We start from the raw sequence: 27,163 nt of genomic DNA on the forward strand, positions 1-27,163 counted from the left end.
CCACGCTCGCTTGCCATAAAAGTTTATGGCAGCTGCCGGGCGCTGCCTTTGATTTGCAATGTGATTTACGGCCAAATGGAATGGACTAGGATATTGGGATGCTGGCGAAAAAAAGGCAGTGGGAGTGGTAATGCCATTTGGGGCACTGAAAAAAATTCACTTCAATTTATATAAGTTATTTGAAATAAAAACTTAACGCCCAAAAGAAAGCGAAGTTCGTTTTAATTAGCCATACCTTGACTTAGTAAATATTAATTGAAATGCTTTTTTTTTTACACCCAACAAATACTCTTATTAAAGTATAAGAATTAATTCAATACTAAATAATAATTCAAGCCATTTAATATTACTTAGAAATTTTAATGCAGAAATAATGTATTGAATTTGCTCTCATTGTACCTGTTATTTCTTTCCAGTGATTGGCTTTTAGTGCAACTGCAAGCTTTTCATACTTTTTGCGGTTGGTTTCGGGGCCAGTAAGTGAACAGTGAATTTGTCCTTGAACAATAACTCACTTAATTAGGCATTTGCATATGGGTGTCATGGGAACAATGTGCGAATTGCCAATTATAATGCGAATCGAAATGCAATTGGTTGATTGACAAAATCATGATGCGATTACTAAAACATAGAATTAGGCAATTTTAATTGGAAAGCGGATATGTATAACTTTTTTCGGGGGGTAAAAGGGTTAACTGATTATCCTTTGGCTTATACTCGCCGCCCATTAACCTTCTGAGCATCCCCCGCAGTCGGTCGATAGTTTTCCTCCCACTCGACTTGCATTATTCCCACAAAAGGGGGACAAATCCAATACAAGCACATCGAACAGTTAGTCAGGAGGCGACCTTCAGGAGAAAAAGCTGCCTCGACCTAGACACTGAAACACTGAAGCACTAAAAAAAAGAGAGAAAAGTCAGCAAGAGAGCGATTTTCCGACGCTCCGGGTGATACATTTATTTGTGCAAGTGTTTGAGCTTAGCGAAAGGAAACGGAAGTGGGTGTGAAAGTGGGCGTGAAAGTAGGGAACGGGCGGGGATAGCGCCGGATAACGGGGCATATGAATGTCGAGCAACGTAAGCCGCTTACAAAAGCTCTCGAAAAAAGGGTATAACAAAGTTTTAATAAGTTTCCTTGCCAGATAGTTTTCACACAGTTATTCACTAGTTTTCATGCCCCCGAAGCAGTACCGTACCCTCCTTTGTTTATAGGAATTTTGTTCCATTTCCCTGCTTCGTTTTTCTTTTTTTTCGAAAACTGCTATTTCGCTGCATTTCCGTCTCAGTTGTTGATGTCAATCCCCACTGTCGTTGTTGTTGTGGAAGGTTATGAATGAAAAGCTTTTTTAATTCAGCTCTGCTCGGACCCTCGGGTAATTTTCACGAGTGCTTTCATTGCTCGGGTCCTTAATGCTCTTTTCACTGGCTCTTATCTACTCAAAGAGATGGGGACACAAAAAAGTGAAAGGCGAAAGCAGGTGACAAATTAAATTTGGGGGAAGTTACAATTTAATAAAACTTTAATTTTGAAAATTTGGTATGCGGAATTCATACAATCATAAGTTTAATTTGAAATGTAATATATAATTCATAATAAATGTATTTTACTTATTCTGCTAATAAATTGATCCTGTTCAGAGCAGATTTTTAAAACAATAGCATCTTAAAACGTTTTATCAGCTAAAAACGTAAAGACTTTTAAGCTAAACACGCAAATTTGTTGTTTCAAATTAGAAATTGCTAAGCAAAATATAAAGATTAAAAAGCTAGAATTGTCAAACTCAAAAAGGCAGGCAATATATTTTAAATTTTGATGTTATTAGTAGAGACAATGTACCATAACTATTTACTAAATAGTTAAAGGTCTTACGGTACGTATATTTTTTGCCATCCCAGATTCCATAAACATACACAAGTGATCTACATTCTGGTTCTAGTATCTGATAGTACAAAAAGCTTTTTTTAAACTTTTTGTCGCTCAGAAGAGAGGAAGCGGCAATAAAGAGAGCTCGAATAACTGTTATAGTACCTTATAGCACAATCAGCTGTGATCTTGGTCAAGCAAAGCAAGAACCTTTTTCGCAAGCATGCTTCCGCAGCAGAAGCGTGCGAAGGAGACAGCACGAGCGGGCAGTTTGAAGCGGCATGCAAACAACAAAAAGAGAGAACGCTAAATAATTGCTATGGGTGTGTTGTTTGTGTGCGTGTTGCGATCGCAGCGTCGATCGCTGCTCATAAATAAAAGCCGCATCCGAACCACTTTGCCAGCCAGTGAGCGTTTTGGCATGAAATGTTATTGTCGCTCCTCCGCAGTCGCTCGCTTTTCTTTCAGTGCTTCGTTTTCCCCGAGATCCGAGATATATTAACCAGGCGATCGAGTGACTTGTTTAACAAATGCATCTAAAGGGAGCCCATTAAGTCGCGACTAGTTATATAAAGAACGGAAAAAGCGGAGGAATTCCATAAATTAATTCCGAAACTACTTGAACTAATTTGCCTACATTAAAGCTGGCCAAAATGAGTGTCGAAAGGTAAAAAAAAAAAACAAATCAAAACAAAATACAACAAAAAATGTGTTTGTTCGAGCATTTGTGTTAAACAGTGTGTCCACTCATCAGCATTTTTTGCGAATTTTCTGTCTGGCCAGCTAAAAATACCCCCTTCGACTTTAAACCCCAGCAACCATAAACAAGTTTTCAAGTTTCTTCGATCAGTTTTGTGCATTTATGTTGCTAGGGTCCAGGCAGAAGGTTCTGAAGTACTCCTAGTGTGAGATTAGGGTCAGTTTGTTGGGCACCCGTCGATAAGGGGCGTTTCATTGCCACCTAATAGCCGATTTCCCCCTAAAAAATAGGTCTTATCTGTACATTACTAACTGCTAGCCAGATCTGTCTAAAAATCTTCGGTACAAAGTATTCAGTGATCAATGAAGTGGTGGCAAGCGAAAGATTTCCGTTCAATTACCTCACAAAATGATAATAAATAATACACTTTACTGTATTTTATTTCCAAAAAAAAGAGATTAGATACGGGTTATTTACCAGACAAAACACGTGTTGAGTAAAAACAAAAGTACATTTTTTCGCGCTCAGCTAAATTTATATACTAATAATGCGCATTGTTTTGAAATGTGTACAAACGTTAATTTTACCTTATCAAATCTCACGATGAGTTGAAATATTCCAAGCTGATTACCACATCAATCAATAAACAATTTACATGCCTTAATTGAATGAAAATTATTTTGCCTTCTTAGGGAATTTAAGTCTTTCAGTCTGCATGCATTAAAGATAAATATTGATTGATTTGTTATTACTCATCTGGAGTATGCTCATGCTCGCAAATTGTGAAATTGCTCTTCTGTTTGCTTCTTGCCCCTACTTCGGAAATTCCCTAATTGGATTGGTTAACCTCACCATTAATTGGTGATAAGCCTAGTGCTTTCGTTTTAAAATACCATTAACCAGTTACCGAGATTTCATGGTTTTCGGGCCTTATCTTATCTTGCTTTTTTGGCATCTGGCTGAGCTATTAAATTCCGTTTAGTTATTACGTATACGGCGGGTAGACCGGAACTACCATGGCAACCAATGATGAAATTAATCCTTGATTGAGTGCTGGAGATGGCGCCATCAGCTGACTGCCTCTGCCCGCTTTTCCACACCGATTGCCCCAATTAAGCCAAATCATTTGTTTGCTGGCCATTCGATTGGCAGCCACATGCTCGCAGATGATTGTTTTATTCGAGTGTGTCCCGATGTGCCATAAATTATCTAATTTGTGGTGTCAACAGTGGGTGAGCATCTCAATTTATAGAATCCATACAGTCGTGCAGGCGACTTTTTCAATTCACACATCAGCATATTGATGGGCAAACAAAGTAGACTTGGTCTTCAGTCACGCCGATTGATTGTGATTGGAAAGCTTACGCTGGGAATTTGTGGATTATTAACCTATTAATATGTTTAAATGGAAGATATCTAGGAATTATGAGGGCATTTAATTTTAGTTGTTTAGCTTGAAGTTTGTTTTGGTACATTGAACTATTGGCATTATCTTTTGTACTTCCTCCATGTATAAATTTCTTTTGTTTTTGAAATTTTTCGTACCAAATCTGTTTACTTTATTTAATTTTTTTGACATGCAAATCACGAGTTACGGATTTATGTATGGACTGACCAATGCTATGAGTGAATTTTAGATGTCCAAGGCTTGCAGTTTTGTAGATCAAAGACAATACAAATGGGAAATGGCAAATGGCAAATATTATAGGCCTATAAATGCCACTTTGTTTTATTTTATTGCAAAACAATTTGGCTAACTGCTGATTCCCAAAATATATTGCAACTTATTCAATATAAATAAGAAAGTTTGATTCGGTTCATTAAACGTGACTCCATATTGACCTTGCAAAGCGATAAAACCAAATACATTAACATTATTTAAGCAAGTGAAACACAAGCAAAACAAAAGCTTCCAAGCGAAAGAGCGAGAGAGCGAAACGCTGGCAAGAAACAACCGCAAATCGCAGAGCGTTATTTTTTTGTTTCTTATGTTTTTCTTATCGCAGCGCCAAAACAAACTGAAAACCACAGCTGGTTCCCAAAAGTGACGTATTTTCCGCTCTCCGTCGCTTTCTTATCAACTGTTTTTTTTTTTTTGAGAAATGAGTCAACTATAAATTGACCGGATTAAAGTGCAACAAAACACGGTAAAAGTAACAATGGGGAATGGGAATGCAACTGGATTGATTTGAGTGGCGTGTGAAAGGGTTGCCCCGCACTACCGATCCGAAGTGCTCCCAAGTGCCCAAGTGCCCATGAATTGCCAATAATTGCAACTCGTTAAGCCCATTAAGCGGCAAAAGTGTCGGAGTACCTTGACAATAAATGCACCTAATAGCGGAATATTTTGTATTACCAAATATTTGTATACTTTATCTTAAAAAAAAAAACAATATTTTAAGTTCACAGCTTAAAAGGGCATAAATGTATAGCTTGGCAAATCTTAACTAAATGTGAAATCGGTTTGTTATTATTTTTTACAATGCATTAACTAAACAAACTATAAATATTTAACACCTTCTTTAGCCACGATATTTTATAACTGATCTTTCATCTTGTTATGTCTTTTATTATTGATTAATTTCTTTTTTTCGTCTAATCACAATTATAGAGATGAGGAGTATCTCAAATTTGTGCCCCACTCAATGTCCTATCATGTGGTTCCAGGAGCAGAGTTTCAATGCAAACTGGGTAACCACAATTCCAGAAAACTTTCCACAATTGATGAGCAGGATGACGACGTGGCCAATAGAAGAGGAATGACGCATCAGGTGAGTTTTTGTGAAAGATATTAATTAGCCTTAAGGAAGATTTCTATCTAAGTTTTGGTTACCATAGTTTCCGACCTATTTAGATGCAGGAAAATTCTTTTTTTTACTCCGTGGTCAAACTTTAGAAAGAATCGAAGACCTTCAATGCCAATTAGACAAATATATAGAGTTGTATTAAAATGATCTTAAATAAAACTTTTAATTTAAACTATTTAAGCATGCCTAGTAGATATTTAGGGCCCTTACTATTTGTACTTAGCACATAAAACGTAAACTTATAATCTTGTCAACCGCTTGTCGAACATCGGACATCTCTGGGGTTTCGCCAAGACATGCATGACAGATACTAAATATTCCGTGAAGGACAAAATGATAAGATACGCAATTGAACTTTCTTCGCGGAATGATTAGAAAACGCTTCTGTTGGGGGCTACATGTGGCGGACATGTGACGGAGCCTCTGGAATTGAGTCGAATGAATGGCAGCAAATGGCCCGAAATGTCGTTCAATTTCAGGGGTCTAGTGTGTGTCCAGTTTGCTGGCGTCACAAATTGAACTGAGCTAACACTATATATGTTACATATAGTGATCAATGGGCAGCGGTCACAGATCGTTTGTCACTATCAGCGCAAATCAAAATAAAGTTGTCCGTGATGCAATTGCAACTTCAATTGATGTCAATTGTTTGGCGGGCACGGCAACATTGACGACATGATCGGTAGATTTGATTAAGTTTATGTTGCTATGAAGCTCTATAGAAATATCATTCTTAAATGTCGATCGGAATATACAAAAAAAAAAAATTAAATATAAAATTAAAAGTATGCTTAAAATATGAACTCTTTCTGATTATAAGACAGCCGGAGATAAGCCCTATAGTAAAATTAAACATTAAAATATTAGAATCTAATATAGTTTTTCAAAACATAAACTTACTTAACATAAACTTAAAACAATATAATATCCAATCCAATAGAAAAATTGTAGACTTCAATTTTTTGTCAAATTTTAAGCCAAATTGTTCCATACTTAAAAATAAAAATGAAAATGAACAGTTTCAGTCCAAATCAGTACCGAAAATATTTAATTCAAATGAATAAATTATGATTTACCATGATTTTGGGTGGAGAATTGTGCACACTTTGAACTTAAACATTAATCTGTTGATCTATTGATCTCATATGCATTTGTTATGCATTTTCCTTTCAGATTTTGGCCACTTGTGCAGTTCTTTTACTTTCAGCTGGCTGTGGCATGCCCATTGGATTTTCAGCCATTTTGCTGCCCCAATTGACGGATACCAATAGCACGGAGATCCCCATAGATGTGGAAACGGGTTCTTGGATAGGTATGTGAATCCTAAGCCATTTTTGGGGATTGCAAACTTTTCACCTATTGAATATTTTTACAGCCAGTGTCCATAGTTTGGCCACCCCATTTGGATCGCTGATGTCAGGACCTTTGGCGGATTATTTGGGTCGCCGTCGCACCTTGATCATATCAGTAATTCCCCTCTTGTTGGGCTGGAGCACTCTGGCGATTGCCAAGAGCATTAAGGTGGTGATCTTTGCCCGATTCCTGTGCGGATTTGCCACCGGAATTCTGGGTGGACCTGGACAGGTGAGTGACTCCCAAATTCATTGGCATTGGCCCAAGGGGTTCGTTCACATGGGGCACTCGCAATACCCGGAACCATAACGTATACGTGATTTGCCGACTGACCCATTAACCGTAATCGACGGAGCCTTGAACTCCCCGCAAATGGCACTCCCACAAATGGGGAACGTGGCAAAAAAAAAGAGCAGTGGTGACAGGTGGACAGGTCGTCAATTGGCCACTTGACGACGCCGTATTCTATTGTCCCGGCTTCTCCGGTCGCTTCCATTGTGTCTACGCTAATAATGCGCCGGCTGTTTATTTACGAGTATCTTATGGATATGTCCGTGACTTATCTTGCGGCCAAAGTGATAACGATAGTCATCGTCGTCATCGCTCCCGGACTTTAAATGGCCAGCGCATCATTTGCATGATGAACATAGCTAAGCAAAAGCTTTCCGCACACACGCAAAGTAGTAGTTCCGGATTCTTGACCTTAGTCTATAATAACGTTGATGCAGCTTATGGGTGTTTTTCGGGGTGGGTGGGCTCTATACGGGTGGCTGGTTGAATGGTTGAATGGATGAATGGATGGGTGGTTGGCTGGATGGGTGGTTGCCTGAACTGGTGGGCGTCGTCGACTTGTTGCGCGTGTTCCCCCGGCGAGTTTCGTTTTCATTAATGGTTCGCTGACTGACGTGATTTACGATTTTATGATTACCATCCAAGAGTTCCCAGAGATTAAGATGTTGATGCTTTTGTGACCCTCAAATAGATCAACTTGTTTTGCTGGCGAAAGTTCTAGCTAAGTTCAGGGGCAAGATATTTAAGGAAATAGTTTCGTTTAACATTACATATGGCTTTATGAACTCTAGAGACTCAGGAATTTAATTAACTTATTAGGAAGGCCTTTAAGCCATGAGTTATTTCAAAGGTTTTTCAACATAAACGTTTATAAATAAAAGTGTTTGGCTGTCTTAAATTAAAATGTTTATGCTCTTGTGGCCCTATATTGAAATTGTTTTTTTTTTTTAAGTTAGCTTTGAGTGATTTTTATAAGAAAGTAATTTCTTTATGACTTTAAATAAAATCAAAATTATAGTCAAATTCTTTAAGTAATTTTATTTAAGTTCTTGTGTTCATCTCGTTTAAATGTTTCTTATAAATGTTAACAATAAATTATTCTTGACATTTTCAAAGTAAAAGTAATTTAATTTAAGTTAATAAGTCATTTTTATTAGAAAGTAATTTTTTTAAGACCTTAAATTAAATCAAAGCTAAAGACAAACCCTTTAAGTAATTTTATTTAAGTTCTTGTGTTCTTCTCCTTTTAATGTTTTTTTAAAAGTTAATAAATAAATTATTCTTGACATTTTTAAAGGTGAAAGTAATTTTATTTCAGTTCTTGTGTTCTTTCCGTTTAAATGTTTTTTATAAATAATTAAATTATTCTTGACCTTTTTCAAGGTCTACATTGCGGAGACGGCGGAACCGAATTTAAGGAGTCTGCTGATCGGTGCTCCATACGTGGCCTACTCTTGCGGAATCCTGCTGGTCTACTCCCTGGGGTCGATGATGTACTGGCGGAGTGTGGCATGGTGCGCCAACATCCTGCCCCTGCTGGCCATGGTGTCCATCTCGTGCATCCCGGAGACGCCAGCCTGGCTGCTCCGCAATGGCTACGAGAAGCGAGCCATGCAGGCACTCACCTTCCTGCGGGGCAGTGAGATCAGTGCCCAGAAGGAGCTGAACGACATGACGCAGCGACTGGCCAAGGAGCGGGTCACCACCCGGACCAATGAGAACATCTTCCAGCTGTGCTGCCAGAGGGTGGCCATTAAGCCGCTCGTTATCGTGATCGTGTTCTCCCTGCTGCAGATGTTCTCCGGCACATTCATCGTGATCTTCTACGCCATCGACATGATCAAGGACTTCGGGGCGGAACTCAATCCCAAACAGGCGGCGATTGGAACGGCTGCTGTCCGTGTGGTATGCTGCATGGTCTTCTGCGTGATCCTGATCTTTGTGCGTCGTCGCAGGATCATGATTGTGTCGGGCATCGGTTCTGGGGTGTTCTGCCTGGCCTTGAGTGTTTATCAGTATGCCAGACACGGTCAGCCGAAAATGTCCTACGACGTGTTGGTAGGCGGCGGTTGCCTCTTGGGCTACATCATCTTCAATACGGCCCTGATGGTCATGCCGGGCATCATGATCGGAGAGCTATTCCCGGCCAGAATCCGGGGTAGGACAGCTGGTGGAGTGTTTGCCTCGATGAACGTGGCGCTCTTCATCTTCGCAAAGTTTTTCCCCGCCTTGCAGGCGTTCCTTAGAATGCGTGGAGTGTTCCTGGTCTTCGGAGTGTCCAGTTTCCTGCTGACTGCCTTCATGTGCATGTTCCAGCCGGAGACGAAGGGCCGTAGTTTGGAGCACATCGAGGACTACTTCAACGGGAACAACTGGCTGTGGTTCCGGCGGGATCGTGGCTATAAGACGGTCAACCTGCAGCCCCTGCAACCGCTCAAGGCCATTCGGGGGACGGACGCATAATCCGGTGGGGTGTTAGCTTTAAATCAGGTCTTAGCTTAGCTAGATTTAGAAATACTCGTAGTTCTAGCCGCAGTGCCTCGTAGTCGTTAGGCTCCCCCGATATTCCAGTGTGTCGTCCAGCTCGGCCACTACGACAGGAAATCTTCAAATGTTAAGTTTGTTAGTTCAAATTGTGATCGCTATGCTTTAAATTGTGTCTAATTGTTAACTAAAATTATGATTATAAATAAAAATCTGATTAAATTATGCGTGGTATTTATATGTTTTTTTTTTAGTTTCATCTTATAAGTAATGTTCTTAACTACGTATTTTTTAACTTATCCAATTCTCGATCAAATACTGGAAGCAGCTTTAAAATGGGAACAGTTACTTGATAGTTATTATAAAAGAAATTTACAGTTATTTGTAAAATCCTTGTAATTTTTTAATTTCTCTGCCGAATGTCGACAACTCTATTTTCACAAACAGCAGCTTTAAACTGGGAACAGTTTGTTGATAACTATAAATTTAGGAATTAACAGGCATCTGTTATATTCTTGCAATTTTTAAATAAGTCTGCCGAATGCTAACAACTTTATTTTCACAGTCACTTTTTTAAAAGTGATTTTAGGCACTTAGCTAAACTATAAAGAAGTTATTTGAATAAAATGAAGGGTATTCATAGTTAAATAAGTAACGGTTATTTGAAGAACAAATACTAAAAACGTTTGAAGCCAAATACTTGGTATGTTTTGTTGCACGTACAACGGTCACTCTAATTGAAGAACCTGCGGCAAATCAACAAAATGAATAGCGTGAGTTGAAATACTTTACATATTTTAGCAATATAAACGAATTATAAATGCCTGCAGGAACTGAAGAGCAAGATTGAGAGTTGCGCCCGCACTGCGGACACCTTTACGCGTCTGTACTACGCCTCCGTGGACAATCGGCGACATGTAAGTTGAAATTCCCCAGAAAACCGGCAATTTCAACAGAAAACGAAATAATACATATGGATGTATATTTGTCCTGCAGCAAATTGGTCGTTTGTACCTGGAAAATGCCACCTTTAGCTGGAATGGAAACGGGGCCACTGGTCGCGAGCTGATCGAGCGCTATTTCCTGGAGCTGCCCACCTCCAGCCACCAGATGAACACTCTGGACGCTCAGCCCATTCTCGATCCGGCTGTGGCCAACCAACTGACCTACCTCATCCTCGCCAGCGGCACCGTCAAGTTTGCCCACCAGTCGATCCGTAACTTTCAGCAGACCTTCATCGTGACCGCCGAGAACGACAAGTGGAAGATTGCCTCCGACTGCTACCGCCTGCAAGAGGTGATGCTTTAGCCAAGCACTCGCACCCGCACTCATTTGTTATACATAAGCATTAAAGTTAAGCTACGTAGCTACGTTCTGTAACCGTAACGAGTTTATTTACATTTCTAAGCACTTATGAATAGACTGACTACTTATTTGTCTGCCTCTGTCTTGGGTTTCTTGCTGGCCGGCTCATCGGCGGGCAGTTTCTCGGAGAAGATGGCCTTCGGCTGCGTCTGCTTGTAGGCAGGAGCTATCCAGTAGGGATTCTCGGCCGCATCCTTGGCAAACTTTAAGATGGCCTCCCTCGGATCCTGGTCGTCGTCCACACGCTTGCTCAGGCCAAGATTGCGGATGACGTAGGAGGAGAGCGTGCCACCAGAGCTGGCCACGCGACCGCCCTGTCCGCTGGTGATGGGCAAGTCCGGCCGCTTGGACTTGACCGGATCCATGCGCGCCTTCTCCATGCGCTTGCGCGAAGTGCGTGACTTCTCCTGCCGGAACAGGGGCAGGGCATGCGGAGTGATGATCTGGGACACTCCCACCATTTCCATGGGCTGCCTCTTGCGATGCGTCTTCACCACGCACAACTTGGCTCCCCGAATGCTTCGCTGTTCGTCATAATAGCACTTGATAGTTCCGTTGCCGCAGCTCACGAACAGTTGGTTGAGTTTCGGATGCCACAGGGTCTTCACCACGTGCGAGCCGGACACAGGGATGCGCTGCACTTCCTCGTAGCTCTTGGTGCTGTAGAAATACAAGTTCGCTTCGGTCTGGCCTTTGGGCAGCGATTCGCCGGTGACCAGCATGCGATCGTCCGGACTGAAGCAGCAGTCGGTCATGTCGTAGCGGGAAAACAGGTTCGTCCAGGTGTGAAGCGGCTGCTTGAACTGCCGCAGATCCCACAGCTTCATGGTCTCATCGTTGCTCCGGGTGGCCAGCTGCTGGCCCATGTAGGAGAACACAATGGAGGTGATCTCGGCGCCCTTCTGGTGAGCCTCCCGCACGCAGTGCGTTGTGTTCACATACATCTTGCGCGTATCCCACGTCTGTATTGATCCGTCCACGCATCCCGCTGCTATGAGTGTGGCGTCCCTGTTGAAGTTGCACGATGCGGCGTTGGTGCGCAGTCCTCCCTGCGCCCGCGTCTTGATCACCTGCACCTGCTCCTTTGCCCGCAGTCCCTGCCAGATGCGCAGGGTGCCATCCAGGGCAGCCGTTAGGAACTGCTCCCGGTTGAAGGGATGCCAACAGCCCGAGGTAAGCTGCGCCACATGTCCCTTGGTTCGCGACATGTCCGAGATGTACTGGTCGCCCTTGCAGCACTCCAGCTTCTCGAAGCCATCGCGATCGAGCACCTTGGCCTGGGCGTTGCCCGAGATGACCAGGATCATGTCGCCGGTCACGGAGTACTGGAGCGAGCGTATGGGATGGTTCTCGCACGGCTGCAGCTGTCGGAAGCTACGCATGCCGGAGTCCATGCCGGCAAAGTCCCAGAAGCACATGTCGTAGTCAATCGAGCCGGAGACCAAACGGGCGCCCGAGGGATCGCCGGCCAGTGCCAGGACAGCCCGCGATCCGTGCTGCATCTGCACTTCGTGCGTGTAGGGTATCCTCTTGGCCAGGCTCTGCTCGTCGTCGTCGTCGGAATCCTCATCGGAGGAATCATCATCGGAATCTTCGGCTTTGGCAGGCTCTTTGGTGGATTTGTCCTTTTCCTCCGCAGCAGACGGGGGTAGAGGTCCTATAACGTCTTCTTCATCCTCAGCTCCCTTATCCGCCGTGGTCTCCTCCTTCTTCCTGTCCAATCCTGGACGCGTAATCCTGGCCTTTTCGATCTGCTCGCTGATGTCGAACACCTTGGCCGCCTTGCGCCCGAATCCACTGATGCCCATCACCTCCTTCAGGTGCTGGCTCTCCAGATCCTCGGCCACATCCTCGATTTGTCGAATCATCTGCACTTTGTCCATTTTCTTAAATCCGCCACCACTTCCACTAGCCTCAGATGAGTCCTCCTCATCTTTCTTTGTGGTTTCGTTGGATTTTGTCTCGGCTGGCGGTTTATTAATATTCAACTGGATTTTTCCAAACGATATTTTACCACGTTGCATGGCTTATGGCTTTTACACTGTGCTCTTAATTAATATAAGTCAATTTCTCTAAAGTTTCCCTCTGAACAAATGCGGCTATTTTGGTAAACAAAAGTATGATGTGACCGTTTTTAATATATAAACACCGCTTTGGTATTTAAAGAAAAAGCAGTATGTATGGAATATACTACGGTCACTCTGGTTTGGTTCTCAGCGGCGTCTAACCTAAAATTAGGCGCGCAGTGTTGTTTTTTGTCGGCCGAATTTATTGCAAATTGTAGACAATTTCGCAAGGCGGCGCAATATATTGTTGATTTGTTAAGTTATTTGTGCAGTAGAACCGCAGAATGACGGAATCGCTGGAGTACAATGACATAAACGCCGAAGTGCGCGGTGTCTTGGTGAGTCGCAAATTGCGCCTGAGATTTTGGCACATTTTAGCTGATTTTCCCTTTTCCCACGCAAAAGTCTTCCGGACGCTTGAAGCTGACCGACCAGAACATCATCTTCAAGAACACCAAGACCGGCAAGGTGGAGCAGATCTCGGCGGACGACATAGACCTCATCAACTCGCAGAAGTTTGTGGGCACCTGGGGACTGAGGGTGTTCACCAAGAGCGGGCTGCTGCACCGCTTCTCGGGTTTCCGCGACAGCGAGAACGAGAAGCTGGGCAAGTTCATCAAGGAGGCCTACTCGCAGGACATGGTCGAGAAGGAGATGTGCGTGAAGGGCTGGAACTGGGGCACCGCCCGCTTCATGGGCTCCGTGCTGAGCTTCGACAAGGATTCGAAGACCATCTTCGAGGTGCCGCTGTCTCACGTTTCGCAGTGTGTCACCGGCAAGAACGAGGTCACCTTGGAGTTCCATCAGAACGACGACGCGCCCGTCGGCCTGCTCGAGATGCGCTTTCACATTCCGGCCGTGGAGTCGGCCGAGGAGGATCCGGTGGACAAGTTCCATCAGAACGTGATGAGCAAGGCCTCGGTCATCTCGGCTTCGGGCGAGTCCATTGCCATATTCAGGGAGATCCAGATCCTCACGCCTCGCGGTCGCTACGACATCAAGATCTTCTCCACCTTCTTTCAGCTGCACGGCAAGACGTTCGACTACAAAATACCCATGGACTCGGTGCTGCGGCTCTTCATGCTGCCGCACAAGGACAGCCGGCAGATGTTCTTCGTGCTCTCCCTGGATCCGCCCATCAAGCAGGGCCAGACGCGCTACCACTACCTGGTCCTGCTGTTCGCCCCCGACGAGGAGACCACCATCGAGCTGCCCTTCTCGGAGGCCGAGCTGCGCGACAAGTACGAGGGCAAGCTGGAGAAGGAGATCTCGGGGCCCGTCTACGAGGTCATGGGCAAGGTGATGAAGGTGCTCATCGGGCGGAAGATCACAGGGCCCGGCAACTTCATCGGGCACTCCGGCACGGCGGCCGTGGGCTGCTCCTTCAAGGCCGCCGCCGGATACCTGTATCCGCTGGAGCGGGGATTCATCTATATCCACAAGCCACCACTGCATATCCGCTTCGAGGAGATCAGTTCGGTGAACTTTGCCCGCAGCGGCGGCTCCACGCGCTCGTTCGACTTCGAGGTGACGCTCAAGAACGGCACCGTCCACATTTTCTCCTCCATCGAGAAGGAGGAGTACGCCAAGCTCTTCGACTTCATCACGCAGAAGAAGTTGCATGTCAGCAACATGGGCAAGGACAAGAGCGGCTACAAGGACGTTGACTTCGGCGACTCGGACAACGAGAACGAGCCGGATGCCTATTTGGCCCGCCTCAAGGCAGAGGCCCGCGAAAAGGAGGAGGACGACGACGATGGCGACGATTCGGACGAGGAGTCCACCGATGAGGACTTCAAGCCCAACGAGAACGAGTCCGATGTGGCCGAGGAGTACGACAGCAATGTTGAGAGCGATTCGGACGACGACAGCGATGCCAGTGGAGGCGGAGATGGCGACAGCGATGGCGCCAAAAAGAAGAAGGAGAAGAAGGCCGAGAAAAAGGAGAAAAAGGAGAGAAAGCACAAGGAGAAGGAGCGAACAGTAAGGAAAATTTTTTATCAATTGCAGCATAAACTAACGTCTCTTGTATTTCACTAGAAAAAAGCCAGCAAGAAGAACAAAGACACCGGCAAACCCAAACGGGCCACCACTGCCTTCATGCTCTGGCTGAACGACACGCGCGAGAGCATCAAGAAGGATAATCCGGGCATTAAGGTCACCGAGATCGCCAAGAAGGGCGGCGAGATGTGGAAGGAGCTGAAGGACAAGTCCAAGTGGGAGGAGGCGGCGGCCAAGGACAAGCAGCGCTACCAAGACGAGATGCGCAACTACAAGCCGGGAGCCGGCGATGGCAGCGACAACGAGAAGGCTGCCAAGACGGCCAAGAAACGCAAATCGGAGCCATCGCCGACCAAGAAGGCAAACACCTCCGGCAGCGGCTTCAAGAGCAAGGAGTACATTTCCGACGATGATTCCACCAGCTCCGACGACGAGAAGGGCAAATCCAAGGGCAAAGAGCCCGCCGGCAAGAAAACTAAACCAGGATCCGATGGCGATGACAAAAAGAAGAAGGCCAAGAGTGAAAGCGAAGCGGAGGAGAGCGAGGAGGCTAGCAATGCTAGCGATGAGAATGATGATGATGAGGAGGACGAGGAAGTGGAGGCCAGTGATTAGGGCCAAAAAACACAACGCAACACAACGTAATTCCATTAACACACGCCTCACACACCCATACCCCAAATCTAGTTTACATATGCCTAGTTTTAGTTACGTGCTGCCTGTTGGATACAGACCCATAAGAGTTTATTTTCCAATCAAAACCCAGCAACAAATTAAAAAGAATTGATAATTGCCCATAATGATTGATATTTATCGGCTAAACTCTCGGTTGACTTGTTTTCGCTGCTCCCGAAATGACGCCAGTCATCAGTCACTAATCGTATTTCAGAATCGGGAGTTATGGCCACGTTGAGAGATCTCTTCCTTTGGATCGGGCTGTGGTACATTTCACAGGCACGTCCTCTTTTAATCTGGCTTCGATTATAAATCAATTTTTAGCTCACACACCAGGTCCAAGGAGTTGCCAAGTTCACAAACATTGAGTGCTTGAGTATGGATGAAAGCTTTGCCACCGTTTCCCAGTGTCGATTGTACGCCGTCAAAAGAGATGTGGTCGAAATGAGCCTGAGGGCCCATATTTTACAATGGCCAAAAGCACCAATATCGGTAAGCATGTGTTTATTTTACTACAGAATTCAAGGGTTAGCTCTGTTGTTTTGGTTCACTGGTTTTTGGTTCATAAATGTTGTAACTCTAATTGTACCCTTGCAGAGGGTATTATAATTTCAGTTAATTTCATAAACATTTCAGAATTATGGATATTAAAAAAAGCAAACTTTTAAAAATGTAACTTCTATAATTTTTATTAAAAAAATTTTTTTTTGGAAATAAAAATAATTTAATAGTTTAGATCTGCGGTTTTAATATAATTCAAATCGGAAAACGATATCATATAGCTGCCATAGGATCGATCGAATAATTGAACTGAAAATAATATTAAACATACCTATAGCCATATAAATCGAAATACATATGCATACGTATAAGAGCTTCGGCTTACCGAAGTTTGCTGCCTTTCTTGTTTTAAGATAGCTTCTTTTATAATTTATAGGCAGTTCCTTAGACTGAAAAATCTATTTATTTATATTAAGCAATAACTCAGCAACTAAACGATTATTAAGGGTTTTTTTGATATAAAAGGTGGTTGATAGATTGTCGTTGACCGACTTCCTTGTCGGTAGTCCCGATCATCGAGTTGGCCAGCAGATCCTCAACGTCGTCATATAGCTCCTCCTTCTGATCGTTCCGGTTGAATTTCGTGGCAAGCTCCTCGTTAGACGGCTTGAAAATCTTTGATTTACGTTTCACACGGTGATTAAGGATGCCCGATGACTCCAGCAACTTGATGTTCTTCTCGACCAGATCGTTCAGGGAATGAGCCGAGTGCAGATCGGTGGTGGCCCTTGTAACGCCCAACTGAGTCTCTTCGAAATCATCACCGTTGACGCCCAATAGGCTGCCAACGGGACTGGAGTAGCTGGAGAGATGTTGGGCTGATGTACGGACCGAAGCGGGAGCCGAGTCTGGATCCTCCGATGCCCCAACTCCAGTGGCCTCCACCAAGTCCCCTGACTTATCTGTGCTCGATCTAGACCAGAGGTGGGTCACAAAGGGCAGCGCATAGGTCTGACTGCGGAACCAAAGCTGCGTCATCCAAACGAAGATGTCGCCGAGGAGCTTGTCCTGGCCGCGGTGCAGGAAGTGATCGATCTGCTCCTGGCGCCTGGCCAGCACCGGACTAAGGACGGCATCGAAGATCCAGACATTGGCCGCCGGGGCGGACAGGACGATCCACAGGATCAGGAGGAATTTGGTGGGCATGTAAAGCGGCAGCCACGACAAGAAGGTATCGGCCAGCACCTCGAAGGTGACCAGGAATGCATACACTATCCAGTACTTGGCCCAGGCCAGGAACATCGTATCGCCGTTGTTGAGGGTCTTGTAGGTGTGCCATGCTGGTCCCAAAGTGCCATACACGAAGAACAACAAACGCGAGAGACAGCTGAACAAACACATTTCGATGTGCATTCAGCTCTTTGCTTAACCTTCTGGCCAAAGTATTAATCTAGATTAAATGGTTAGACTAATGTCTGTTCTTTCGACGACAATTCGGAATTTTATGCATGTGATGAAACAAAATTTGGCAGTTAAGTTGGCAGTTGTGTGCACAGAAAACCTTTCGTTTAAACTGTTTCAAAATATCCAGTGCTAGAATATAAGTGAAAAGCAAAGCCTGCCTAACTTTAAACTTTGTTACATACTTATTGATCATTGGTGGTAAAATAACTTATAGTTGGATTTTTAATAATGCATAATTAATAAATTAAATAATAATTAATCAATTTTCTGCAGATGCGCATGCAGTTACTAAAAAAAGCGAGTGGCTACAAACCTTTTCTGTATAATATCTGCCAGTCGGATGTGTGCGAGTACTTGGAGAAGCGAAATCATCCCTTTATCAATATTATTCTCAACAGTTTCGTCAATAGAACCAACATTAACAAGTGCCCAATACCAGTGAGTTGTACTTAAGCCTAAAATACTTTTTATAAATTTTCTTTTTTAATATTTTTTGTCAGCCTGAAATTATATTGGAGCACTTTCGATTTCCGGTGAAGGTATTGGACATGATGCCCCTGCCATCTGGGGACTATGGTCTGTTCACCACCTTCAGTTTCGGCCAAAAGGAACGAGCCCAGGTTAAGGTTTATTTCACACTAACCGAATATCGCTAATAAAGCCATGCACATGAGTCGAATATTTGTAATAAACTTCAGTTGCGGTGCAATAAACCAATTAATAAATTTGCAATAAATTTGTTAACTGGCCGTTAAAGAGCTTTCGGATTTGATTATCCCTTTGTAATCATAATAAACGGATTTTAATTAAAATTATTAATGAGTGCATTTTATTTGAGTTTAATATGTATAGATGGTCCGGACACGTGGAAATTGAATTTATTGATTTTATTATTAATTAATTTCTGGCTGTTCCAAGGTCAGGATCATTGGCATTCTGATTCAGATCGCTTTTCAACCGAAATTTCTTTCACACACAGACCCAATCAGACTCGACTCGACTTTATGACCCTGCCCAAAGCTGAACGCTCATGACATTTCGGGTAGGCATTCAAAAAGCCATCAAGAAAAGGTTCCCATACCATTCGCAGGCATTTCGGCAATCGAAACCCAATCTCCAAATCAATTGTAATTGTGTCTAATAAATGAAATGTTGACGGAAATAACGCAGAAAATAATGGTGGGCAACGAACGAACGTTACGTGTTCGATTGTAAAAGGCAAAAAGGCAAAAATCACAATTACCAGCATGCATGCATAATTAATTTGTGGGTCAATTGCAAAAACTTGAACTTCAATTCAAGTGGCTTTGGCTCTGAGCTCCACTGGGGTGTCATCTTTGGGCACATCGCCTAGGAAGTAACATTTTGTGGCACTTTGGGATTTGCATAAATGCCGCCAATTAATTTTGTTATGCAAATTAATGACAAACAATTAGCGATGCGAGACAAAGCCGATTTATTAATTGCACATTATTATTATTATTGTATTTTTTTTTTTACAAAATATGTAAATGTAAATATTTATTTGGCACTCTGTTTTGCGGGTTGTGCTGTTCGATGCTGTCAATGGCAATGCGCGCTTTATCGCTATCGCTGATTAACCCAAATTTAAATGGAGCTTACCCCAAGCATTTAATCTGAGAAGTGAGAAAAGTGCGGCCAAAGGCTAAGGAACTTTGGTAAGAAGCTAATGACACCTCGATGTGGGTGCAGGCAGCTGATGAAATTATCATGAAATGTAAATGATTAAGCATTGCACTGGGAACTCATTGTGCATAAAAACACGAATTTTAAAGCAATTATAATGCTAAGTTAAAGGTAAGGTAAATTTTTAAAAATATCTGAAACACTTTCTAAAAGTCTTATAAATTTTAATGAGCAGTTTTTCCTAATAAACTAAGCAAAGTATTTTATATGATAATAATAAACCTTGCATTTCTGGTACTTATTAATTATTTTTAATGCGCTGAACAAATTTTCTTCCTGTTAAACAAAATTAACACTTTTTGTTATTTATTGATCAGTAAAATCAAATTAAATACAGGAAATTAATAAAATAATAAATTGTTTTTAAATGATATACTCCTTTATTGGTTTTAGAATTTGTTTTGACCCCCATCGAGATGTTGTTCAAGCCGCAATAAACTGAATTGGATCCCCGAAAGATCATCGATAAACAAAATTGAAACAAATTGCTTTACAATGGTCATACGAATGCGTCATTTACATTGCGGTTGTTATTGCGAATTTGTTGAATTATGGATTTTGATCAAGATTAATAGTGTGCTAATTGCATTAAGATTGTTGCCAGCAGCATTCCCCCAAAAGTCGCAAGTTCGTTGCTTCAGTCTTTTGTTTGCGCCTGCCGTTCGCCGTTTGCAATTAATCAGCTGCATCCCCACAAAATCGGCACAAGTGTTCTGCTTCGCTTTCAACAATTTATCGGCCACAATTTTGTTCGCCAATTTGTAATTACATGGTGGGCCATTGGCCAACAAATTGCTACTGATCGTCGGATCATCGATTCCTGGCGCCGATCCATGAATCAATTAACATGCCCCGTCCTCTGGCATTGAACTTTTCTAATTGAAGATTAATGGAAAGACGCGCCAGACTGGCAGCTGCTTCTGTAAACTCCCCAAAACTGAATCACCACCAATCCGAACCGATCAGATCAGATTCCGCATTTAATCGGTGACGTTTGCAAGGGCAAGAAAACAAGTAACACTGTAGTTCACGAGTCTACTTGGCATGACCTGGCTTAATTCTCTTGCTGCGTCGCAAAGGTATGGATGGCTTATTGTCCCCCGGCTGTTGATCCTCCAATCTTTGGGTCAGATAGTCGATGATGTTGTGCATGGACTCGCGGTCCAACCCGTCCAGCGGAATAGTTTGATTTGGGCATTTTCCAGATTCCGCCAGATTCTGAGTACAGAGATTCATACACCTTTTGTGCCTTCGCCGTTTGTCGGCCTCATCCTTTTCGATCTCGGCCATAAGATGGGTTAGTTCTCGCTTCAAAAGATCGTCGTTGAGTCGGGGTTCCATTCTCTGTTCGTCCAAATCCCTGGGGATAACCGTAAGTACCAGTGGTAGTTGCATAAACTTGTGAAAGTTCTTCCTAACAAGGGCTCCATGCCAGCGAAAACCTCGATCGATAATTGGCTCGAGTTGCTCCATAACGTATTTCGTTATAAAGTTATATAGATGATTGGTGCTGTATGGGGCACTAAACCAAAGGCATATGGACAGTATCAGCTTGAGAGCAGCGTAATATGGCAGCCAGCCAATGAGGAAATCTGTGAGGACTCCAAAGCCCTGCAACAAGGCATAGATTACCCAATATTTCAGCCAGAGAACGATGAAGTGCCTTTGGCCCTGGCCTAAAGCTCTCAAAGTGGTCCAGCCGGGACACAGAGTTCCATAATATATATATACTAGACGCAACATTCTTGAATATCCCAATTTTACAGGAGAACTGAATAAACAAAATAAATTTACAAAATAAAAAGTTATATTTGTATTTGATAAAAGTACGTTTGCTAAGCTTGAAATATGTGATATGAATAAGCTGGGGAGACATTATATTCGAGGAATCGTTATTTTCTGAAAAAGATTTGGTTGAACAATGTGCCTAAAACTAAATTGCCTTAATTATAGGACAAAATTGCCTTAGAATTAGGAATAATTGCCTTAAATTTGAGACTTCCATAAAAAATGTAGGAACAAAATTAAAGGCAATAAATTCCTTGGCAGTCGTTTTAGGTAATGACATTCAACTTTGAGGCCATTATTCCTAATGTTAAGGAAATTTTTCCTCAAACCAAGGAATTTAGTATTCTGAGTGTATCTGCCATTTAATTGGTTCCTTAATTTTCCGCCTGAAATATAATAAGCAGACATCATGTCTTCTATTGGTTTCCCACTGAAAATAGTTTATAATGATTGTGCTCACATTCCATGAAACCGAAAGACAATCAAATAATTCCTTGTCACTTCCTAGAGTCGGCTCTAAGTGCAATCAAAAAATCTGTGGCCAGCACTTGGCCATCAGTGGCAACGCGAAATGGCGACGGTTTGAACCGGGCTAAGTGCCTTGGGGCATTGCCTGCGGCTTTCGCAAGACCAGGAGCCAAAAAACCATGGGTATCCGCGTGTGTGCGCGCCTGTCTTTAAGCCAGCTTTATGCATATTTATAGATTTGTTTGGCCGACTAACAAACCAAAATAAACCAGAAGAGGGGGGAGAAAGAGACCCAGTTTATGGGCCAGATTGTATTAATGGCGGCGCCTTTTTGGCCAAAACACTGCCTGGGTCCATTGGGCATTCGGTAGTCGCGAGCAGTTGGTTCGACCTGACATAATGGAAATAATAATATAATCGATTCGCTGCAATTTTGCTCAACTTGTTCGACCTGTCTGCCCCTTAAATTTATGAACATTTCTTCAGTTGAAATCGGGACTTCGTTTATCCGCTTCACCTGTTCGATATTACTTTTGATATTCCCCTGATCCAAACTTAAACCAGATTAGTTTGTTTAGTTGTTCGTTCGGCTTATTACATCATTTAAATAAGCCAAACGTTTTGTTTGACAATTTCGTAAACATTTCGTTGGCGGATTTTAAGATTTCCAAACGAACTCCCAAAAACAGAGTCAAAGTAGCGTTAAATGTTGAAAATTATGCAAATTGTTTATGGCTTTTCTTTGTTTATTTTTGTAGAAATTTTCGGAGGAGGAGACACATAAATATTGAATCCAGCTGGGATGTATTTTTAAATGGGTTTTGTTTTTTGGTCTTTTTATGTTATTGCTTTTATATGTTTTATGTAGCATTTGTGTACGCTGACGCCTCGTTAACACTGGCCATATGTGTGAGTGGGGATTGAAAGCTGGATGCGATGATCTGTTAACCTTTTTATCGGCGATTCGAACCTCATCTGCGGTTGCCCAACCTCCATCTTTCTCCACCTCTTTTGGCTTTGAATTTTTGGGCTATCGATGCGGGCAGATTGACATTGACCCCTTGACTTGACATGGATTAATATATCTGTGGGGATGGGACGTGAAAAACTTACAATTTGATTTATCGAACACCTGGTGGTACTACATTTTCACCAATGACCTTCCGTCTTTTACATTTTTTAATGTTTTTTGTTGACTAAATTATTAAATACCAGAAAAGCTCTCAAAAAGTCAATATTTTGCTCAAAATATTCTTTAAAGTAATGAAATTCATACCAATTTTTTTTTTTAAATAAATGTGTTGAAACCCTAAACACTTCATTTACTTAGTAAGTATTTATTTTATAATTTTCAGCAAATCGTGATATTAAACAGGGAGAAATAGAAAACGTTTTAAATTTGTATGCACAATATATCTTCAATCCAGCCAGATTTTAACCGAGGAGATATCTTCTCTCAATAAGCCTGGGAACCCATTTATTAGAATGAAAAATTCGTATGCCACACGTCGATTTACTTCAGCTCTTTCCAGGAAAAAAAAACTCGTTTAGGGTTCAACAATTTCGAACGAGACAAAAAGCGAGAACAATTGTCCAAAAGCCAAAGGAAATTGTGTCAAATAATATTTAATACCTGCGAAGTCAAATGCTCAAATGCGATGCACTGTGAGAAAGTCAAGACTTGGCCAATAAACAGCGCAATTTAAAGGCAATGTAAACAAATGCAAAGTAATTAACACGAAATCCGCATAAAAGTAATGAGTTCAATTGCCAAAACGAAACCTGTTCGGCAGCGCTTAAAGATCGGTGATTAGGAGGCGAAGGGGTGCCAATGGGGGTGGAACTCACAGCTCACAGCTCATTAATAGATGGGTATCTCTAATGTCGAGTTAAATGTCGCCTGAAATGCTGCAGATATGAGATCTGCATGGGTTGTTCGCGGCATGCAAATGAGGTCGCAGTGGGAGGATGGGTCTCGAGATCTCTGATCCCACATCTCGTGCGAATCCGTTGAGTCATCCACGCGATCGGATCGGTTCGTTGCCGTTTCACCCAAAAAGCATTTGATGATCCTGCTGCCACAGCTGCTGCACTTACGTAGGCGGTTCACTGTGCCCCGATTTTATTAGGAACTCGGCCCATTGAGATCTTCACATCGATCTCTCAATGTGTGACAATTACCTTTTTAATTGGCCCACTTTGAATGGAACGATTTGATTTTAATATTTTATATATTTATTCACGTGGGAGTTAAATGAGTTTTTATCAATGCGAACATAAACAATTTCGCAGCCGCACTGCCATTGAACTTGGTGTGAATGAAACGATTTTTTCTAACACTTTTGAAAAATCGCTTTTGTTTGCTTTGTCTCGATTGTAAACGGGGGAAGTGACTTGAATGGAATTTTGGATTGGATTGGATTGTTGAAGTGGGTTAATCATTATTAGGAGATTTTGGTATAGAATTTTCAGATTAAGCCTTCAAACTGCACTGGGTCATAAAAATGGTCTAAGGTTTAAGAAAAAACTACACATAACAAAAAATTGTCATAGAATCTAAACTATTGTTACAGGAATTTTAAAATATTTCTCAATAAGATGGGCATTAAAATAAATACCTCAATTGATCAAAATAAAACTTATATGGTTAAAACGTAAAGCTATAGTTACATACTCTCCAGTATAGAAATTAAATTAAAAAGTATATTATAGTTATATTATTATGTATTGAATTAATACTTTCACTTTAAATCTGTCTGTTTATTTTCAAAGCACAGTTTAAAAATTAAACTTTCAGTTTCATTAAATGTAGAAAGGATATTGTTTATGGACTGTCGTTTTTTAATCGATTTTAATATATATTTATTTTTTTTTTAAGCTTTTTGAGCTTTTAGATGAATCTACTACTGCTATATCTCAACCGTTAGACAGGGATCACGATTGTTTTGTTCGGTTTCCTGTTCTAAGTGTCAGCGATGTCAATGCCCAAATGACACCTTCTTAATTAATTTAGCATTCGTTTCGCCAATTAAACAATGTCAAATGTTTCGAATTACTCGTAACATCTTCAATGCGAAGATTCCCGCTTAAAGATTAATTAAGGCGAGGCTTTACAGCATTAATCAGGCGGACTTGGCTCAAAGAGTCATTCAACGGAGTTGGAAACACACAACATTGTTTTGGCCGAAACAAAACTCACTCAAAAGCTGGCTCAAAGCGAAGCTCGGCTCGAACTATGGAACGAAAAACGCAAGTGTTTTATGTTTTCGCTTTCGTTGGCGAGCTTTCAAGGCTTTTGGCTTTGGCTTACACCCAGCAGACCCAGCAGATCAGATCGTCGTCTAGCAGTTTGGCCCAAAGCTCCGCTCTCGGACCGCCGATGGTGCCGTCCCGCTCGCACCGCCAGCTTTGGATCAGTTTTGGACTCCGTCGAGCGGCCCCAGCGAGCGTTAACTTTAGTGTGCGCCGACCTGTTTCCGTAGACGGCCACAAAAAACCGTCGAAGACATAGCCACGAGCCAACCTTTTGGATTTCGATTTCAATTTCGAGAAACGGTTATGCAGATCGCTCAAAATAAATTTTCGAAAAATCCCCAAAAGTGACTGTTACAGCTGCCACACAATAATATATGCAATATATTCTATCTGAGTGCAGTGACAAGATCGTGACGTCAGCGCAGCTCAAAAGTGCAATTCCCCAACAAAAAAAAACAAAGCTCAATTTGCAATCTCTCGCCCCGTTTTACCCCGTTTTCGTAATCGCATCGTGCAAAAAGCAAAAAAAAGTAAAAAGAGTTATTAACAAAAAGTGAATCTGCCAGCTGGCCTCCCGCTCGCACTCACCCAGTATTATTGGTACCGCTGCCGTCGACGTCGACGTCGCTGTCGCCGCGCTCTTCATTGTTTATGTTTTTTTGTGTTCTTACCCCCCTCCCCCTCCCAGAAGGCGGAGAAGTAAGTAATAATAAAAGCAATGCGCTCGCAATGAAACGAAATTGAGTGAAAAAATAAATTTCGTTTACAAAAAAATTAAAAAGCAAAAATAAAGAAAAAAAAAAATTATAAGCGAATGAGAAGAAAAAAATTCACTGCCAAGCAAATTTCACGCCGTATTTAATCTTTGCTCACTGACCGCCTCCAGCTTAATCGCTGCTCGTCTTTCTTTCCGTTCCGTTCGCGATCGCGAGTGTTCTGTGCCCCGATTCTGGATATATAGCTCCGGCTTTAGTCCCAGTAACGGCCACCGATCTAATCCGACCACGATCCAACCCCACCTTTGCATCTCGATTTCCAATCCTACCATTCCCGGGCTGTGTGTTCTGCAGACCGCCGCGCGTTCAGAACAGCACTCGGAACATATACCGCTGAAATCGGCCATCCTTAAACTGAAAGTTGAGAAATTCCTGAAATATTCACAATCCCTTCGCATCGATAATGATAGTGCTCTGTGCCCGCATATGAAAGTGCTGTAGAAAACTTGAAAATCTCATAAAAATCCGTTTGGTGTAGCAAAAAGGAACCAACTTAGGTGAGTTCTTAAACAATATTTTTTAGTTACAAATTTTAAGTTTTACTATAACATCCTCACAATGAGTGGATGAATTAAGGATCATACTTTGTAGAAATACTTAAAGTGAAAAAACTAATAATTAACAATCCTTTAGGAAGTTCTTTTATATATTTTTTGGATGATTTTATAATTTCTTGTAGTTCGTTTATCGTTATTCGATAAATACAATTTTCAATATTTTGTAACTTAAAAAATGTACATTAAAGTATGCATTGTGGCATTTAATATCAGTTTAAGGGAAATACTAAATAAAATCTGAGACAATTTAATTTAATTTTCTACATTTCAATCTGTTTCTGTAAAATTGTTGATAGAATGTTAAATTATAATTTTTTGTATACTATCTTTCACCAGTCTTCCATTAAAAAAAAACATATCTAAAAAATTATAGTCAGCACATGTCAAACCTATCTACAAAAATCGTAATTTTCTTTGATCTTTGATTTTTGGTTATTACCTCATATAACAAAAACATGTTGTGTTGACTTTTACTAATTTGCAGACAAGTTTTGGGTCATAATTATTACTTCATATGTGAGTTTGATTTTGAACATGCTAATTGGTGAATTAAGTAAAAGGAAATGGAAGAGATAGGGGATTTATCTAGGATTGAAAATGATAAATAAATAAATTTATAAAAATTGCAGTGTAAGAGACTTTTGTCCCTTTACAGATTCAGTGCGAAAATAAAGATTTCTAGAGCAGGATCTTTAGTCTTGGGTGGGGGATATATACACGTATACGACTTTATACAATACTCTTGTCTGGTTTTTAGTTCAGCCCACAAAATGGGCTTGTTTCCCAGTTTTAAGTTCAGTTGAGCTGGTTTTGTTTTATATTTTTGTTTCGCTGAAACAACTTTTCGTGCCGACTTGTTGTTATTGCTGTTGTGGGCTTATTATCTCATTGTTGTTGTGTGAGTTTGGCTTTTGGTGTGTTTTTCAGTGTTCAGTTTTCAGTTGGCTTTGCCAGCCACGGACCAATGCGATTTTGTAATATTGCTACAGTTATTATTGCCCGCCACGCTTTGCTCTCCGCAGTGAATTTTAGTTATTTTTGC

At 41.9% G+C, this 27,163-nt stretch overlaps 8 protein-coding genes and 1 long non-coding RNA gene across 14 annotated transcripts in view; 5 read left to right on the plus strand and 4 right to left on the minus strand.

Annotated features, from left to right (window-relative positions):
* Positions 1-2,277: 2,277 nt before the first annotated feature.
* LOC108141502 (facilitated trehalose transporter Tret1-2 homolog) lies at positions 2,278-9,725 on the plus strand. The gene is made up of 5 exons (XM_017264929.2): positions 2,278-2,530; positions 5,175-5,334; positions 6,544-6,682; positions 6,746-6,954; positions 8,398-9,725. The coding sequence occupies exons 1-5, from the start codon at positions 2,517-2,519 to the stop codon at positions 9,475-9,477; spliced, it is 1,602 nt and encodes a 533-aa protein (XP_017120418.1). The 5' UTR covers positions 2,278-2,516; the 3' UTR covers positions 9,478-9,725.
* A 490-nt stretch (positions 9,726-10,215) lies between these two features.
* LOC108141529 (NTF2-related export protein) lies at positions 10,216-10,878 on the plus strand. Its single transcript, XM_017264962.1, has 3 exons — positions 10,216-10,271; positions 10,329-10,415; positions 10,495-10,878. Exons 1-3 carry the CDS (start codon positions 10,263-10,265, stop codon positions 10,804-10,806), a joined length of 408 nt encoding a protein of 135 aa, XP_017120451.1. The 5' UTR covers positions 10,216-10,262; the 3' UTR covers positions 10,807-10,878.
* LOC108141528 (gastrulation defective protein 1 homolog) lies at positions 10,853-12,974 on the minus strand. The gene has a single exon (XM_017264961.2). The coding sequence runs from the start codon at positions 12,885-12,887 to the stop codon at positions 10,929-10,931; it is 1,959 nt and encodes a 652-aa protein (XP_017120450.1). The 5' UTR covers positions 12,888-12,974; the 3' UTR covers positions 10,853-10,928.
* Positions 12,975-13,079: 105 nt separating this feature from the next.
* On the plus strand, positions 13,080-15,730 carry LOC108141493 (FACT complex subunit Ssrp1). Its single transcript, XM_017264910.2, has 3 exons — positions 13,080-13,267; positions 13,335-14,912; positions 14,970-15,730. Exons 1-3 carry the CDS (start codon positions 13,214-13,216, stop codon positions 15,543-15,545), a joined length of 2,208 nt encoding a protein of 735 aa, XP_017120399.1. The 5' UTR covers positions 13,080-13,213; the 3' UTR covers positions 15,546-15,730.
* Positions 15,731-15,831: 101 nt separating this feature from the next.
* Positions 15,832-18,361, plus strand: LOC108141495. The gene is made up of 3 exons (XM_041707402.1): positions 15,832-16,097; positions 17,844-18,008; positions 18,071-18,361. Exons 1-3 carry the CDS (start codon positions 15,984-15,986, stop codon positions 18,224-18,226), a joined length of 435 nt encoding a protein of 144 aa, XP_041563336.1. The 5' UTR covers positions 15,832-15,983; the 3' UTR covers positions 18,227-18,361.
* LOC108141494 (putative HVA22-like protein g) lies at positions 16,551-17,706 on the minus strand. The gene has a single exon (XM_017264911.2). It carries the CDS (start codon positions 17,517-17,519, stop codon positions 16,608-16,610), a length of 912 nt encoding a protein of 303 aa, XP_017120400.1. The 5' UTR covers positions 17,520-17,706; the 3' UTR covers positions 16,551-16,607.
* Positions 18,362-20,312: 1,951 nt separating the features above from the next.
* Positions 20,313-21,115, minus strand: LOC108141294 (putative HVA22-like protein g). The gene has a single exon (XM_017264561.2). It carries the CDS (start codon positions 21,018-21,020, stop codon positions 20,313-20,315), a length of 708 nt encoding a protein of 235 aa, XP_017120050.1. The 5' UTR covers positions 21,021-21,115.
* Positions 21,116-22,258: 1,143 nt separating this feature from the next.
* LOC121466858 lies at positions 22,259-23,224 on the minus strand. 2 transcript variants are annotated; one of them, XR_005977026.1, is made up of 2 exons: positions 23,167-23,224; positions 22,259-22,618 (listed from the first exon to the last, which is right to left on the minus strand). It is a non-coding gene; the product is annotated as an uncharacterized LOC121466858 (long non-coding RNA). The 2 variants fall into 2 exon arrangements; XR_005977025.1 differs by lacking the exon at positions 23,167-23,224 and adding an exon at positions 22,810-22,968.
* A 1,925-nt stretch (positions 23,225-25,149) lies between these two features.
* The window catches only part of LOC108141372 (venom metalloproteinase 3), a 49,752-nt gene continuing 47,738 nt past the window's right edge, over positions 25,150-27,163 (plus strand). Inside the window, exon 1 of one of the 5 annotated variants that reach the window (XM_017264705.2) lies at positions 25,150-26,061. The gene's annotated coding sequence lies outside the window, so the exon portion shown is untranslated. The remainder of the gene's footprint in view (positions 26,062-27,163) is intronic. The other 4 variants (XM_017264703.2, XM_041707663.1, XM_041707662.1 and 1 more) reach the window with 4 other exon arrangements.

This window comes from Drosophila elegans, unplaced genomic scaffold (assembly GCF_018152505.1).
Source record: "Drosophila elegans isolate 14027-0461.03 unplaced genomic scaffold, ASM1815250v1 contig_183, whole genome shotgun sequence".
Lineage (NCBI taxonomy): Eukaryota > Metazoa > Arthropoda > Insecta > Diptera > Drosophilidae > Drosophila > Drosophila elegans.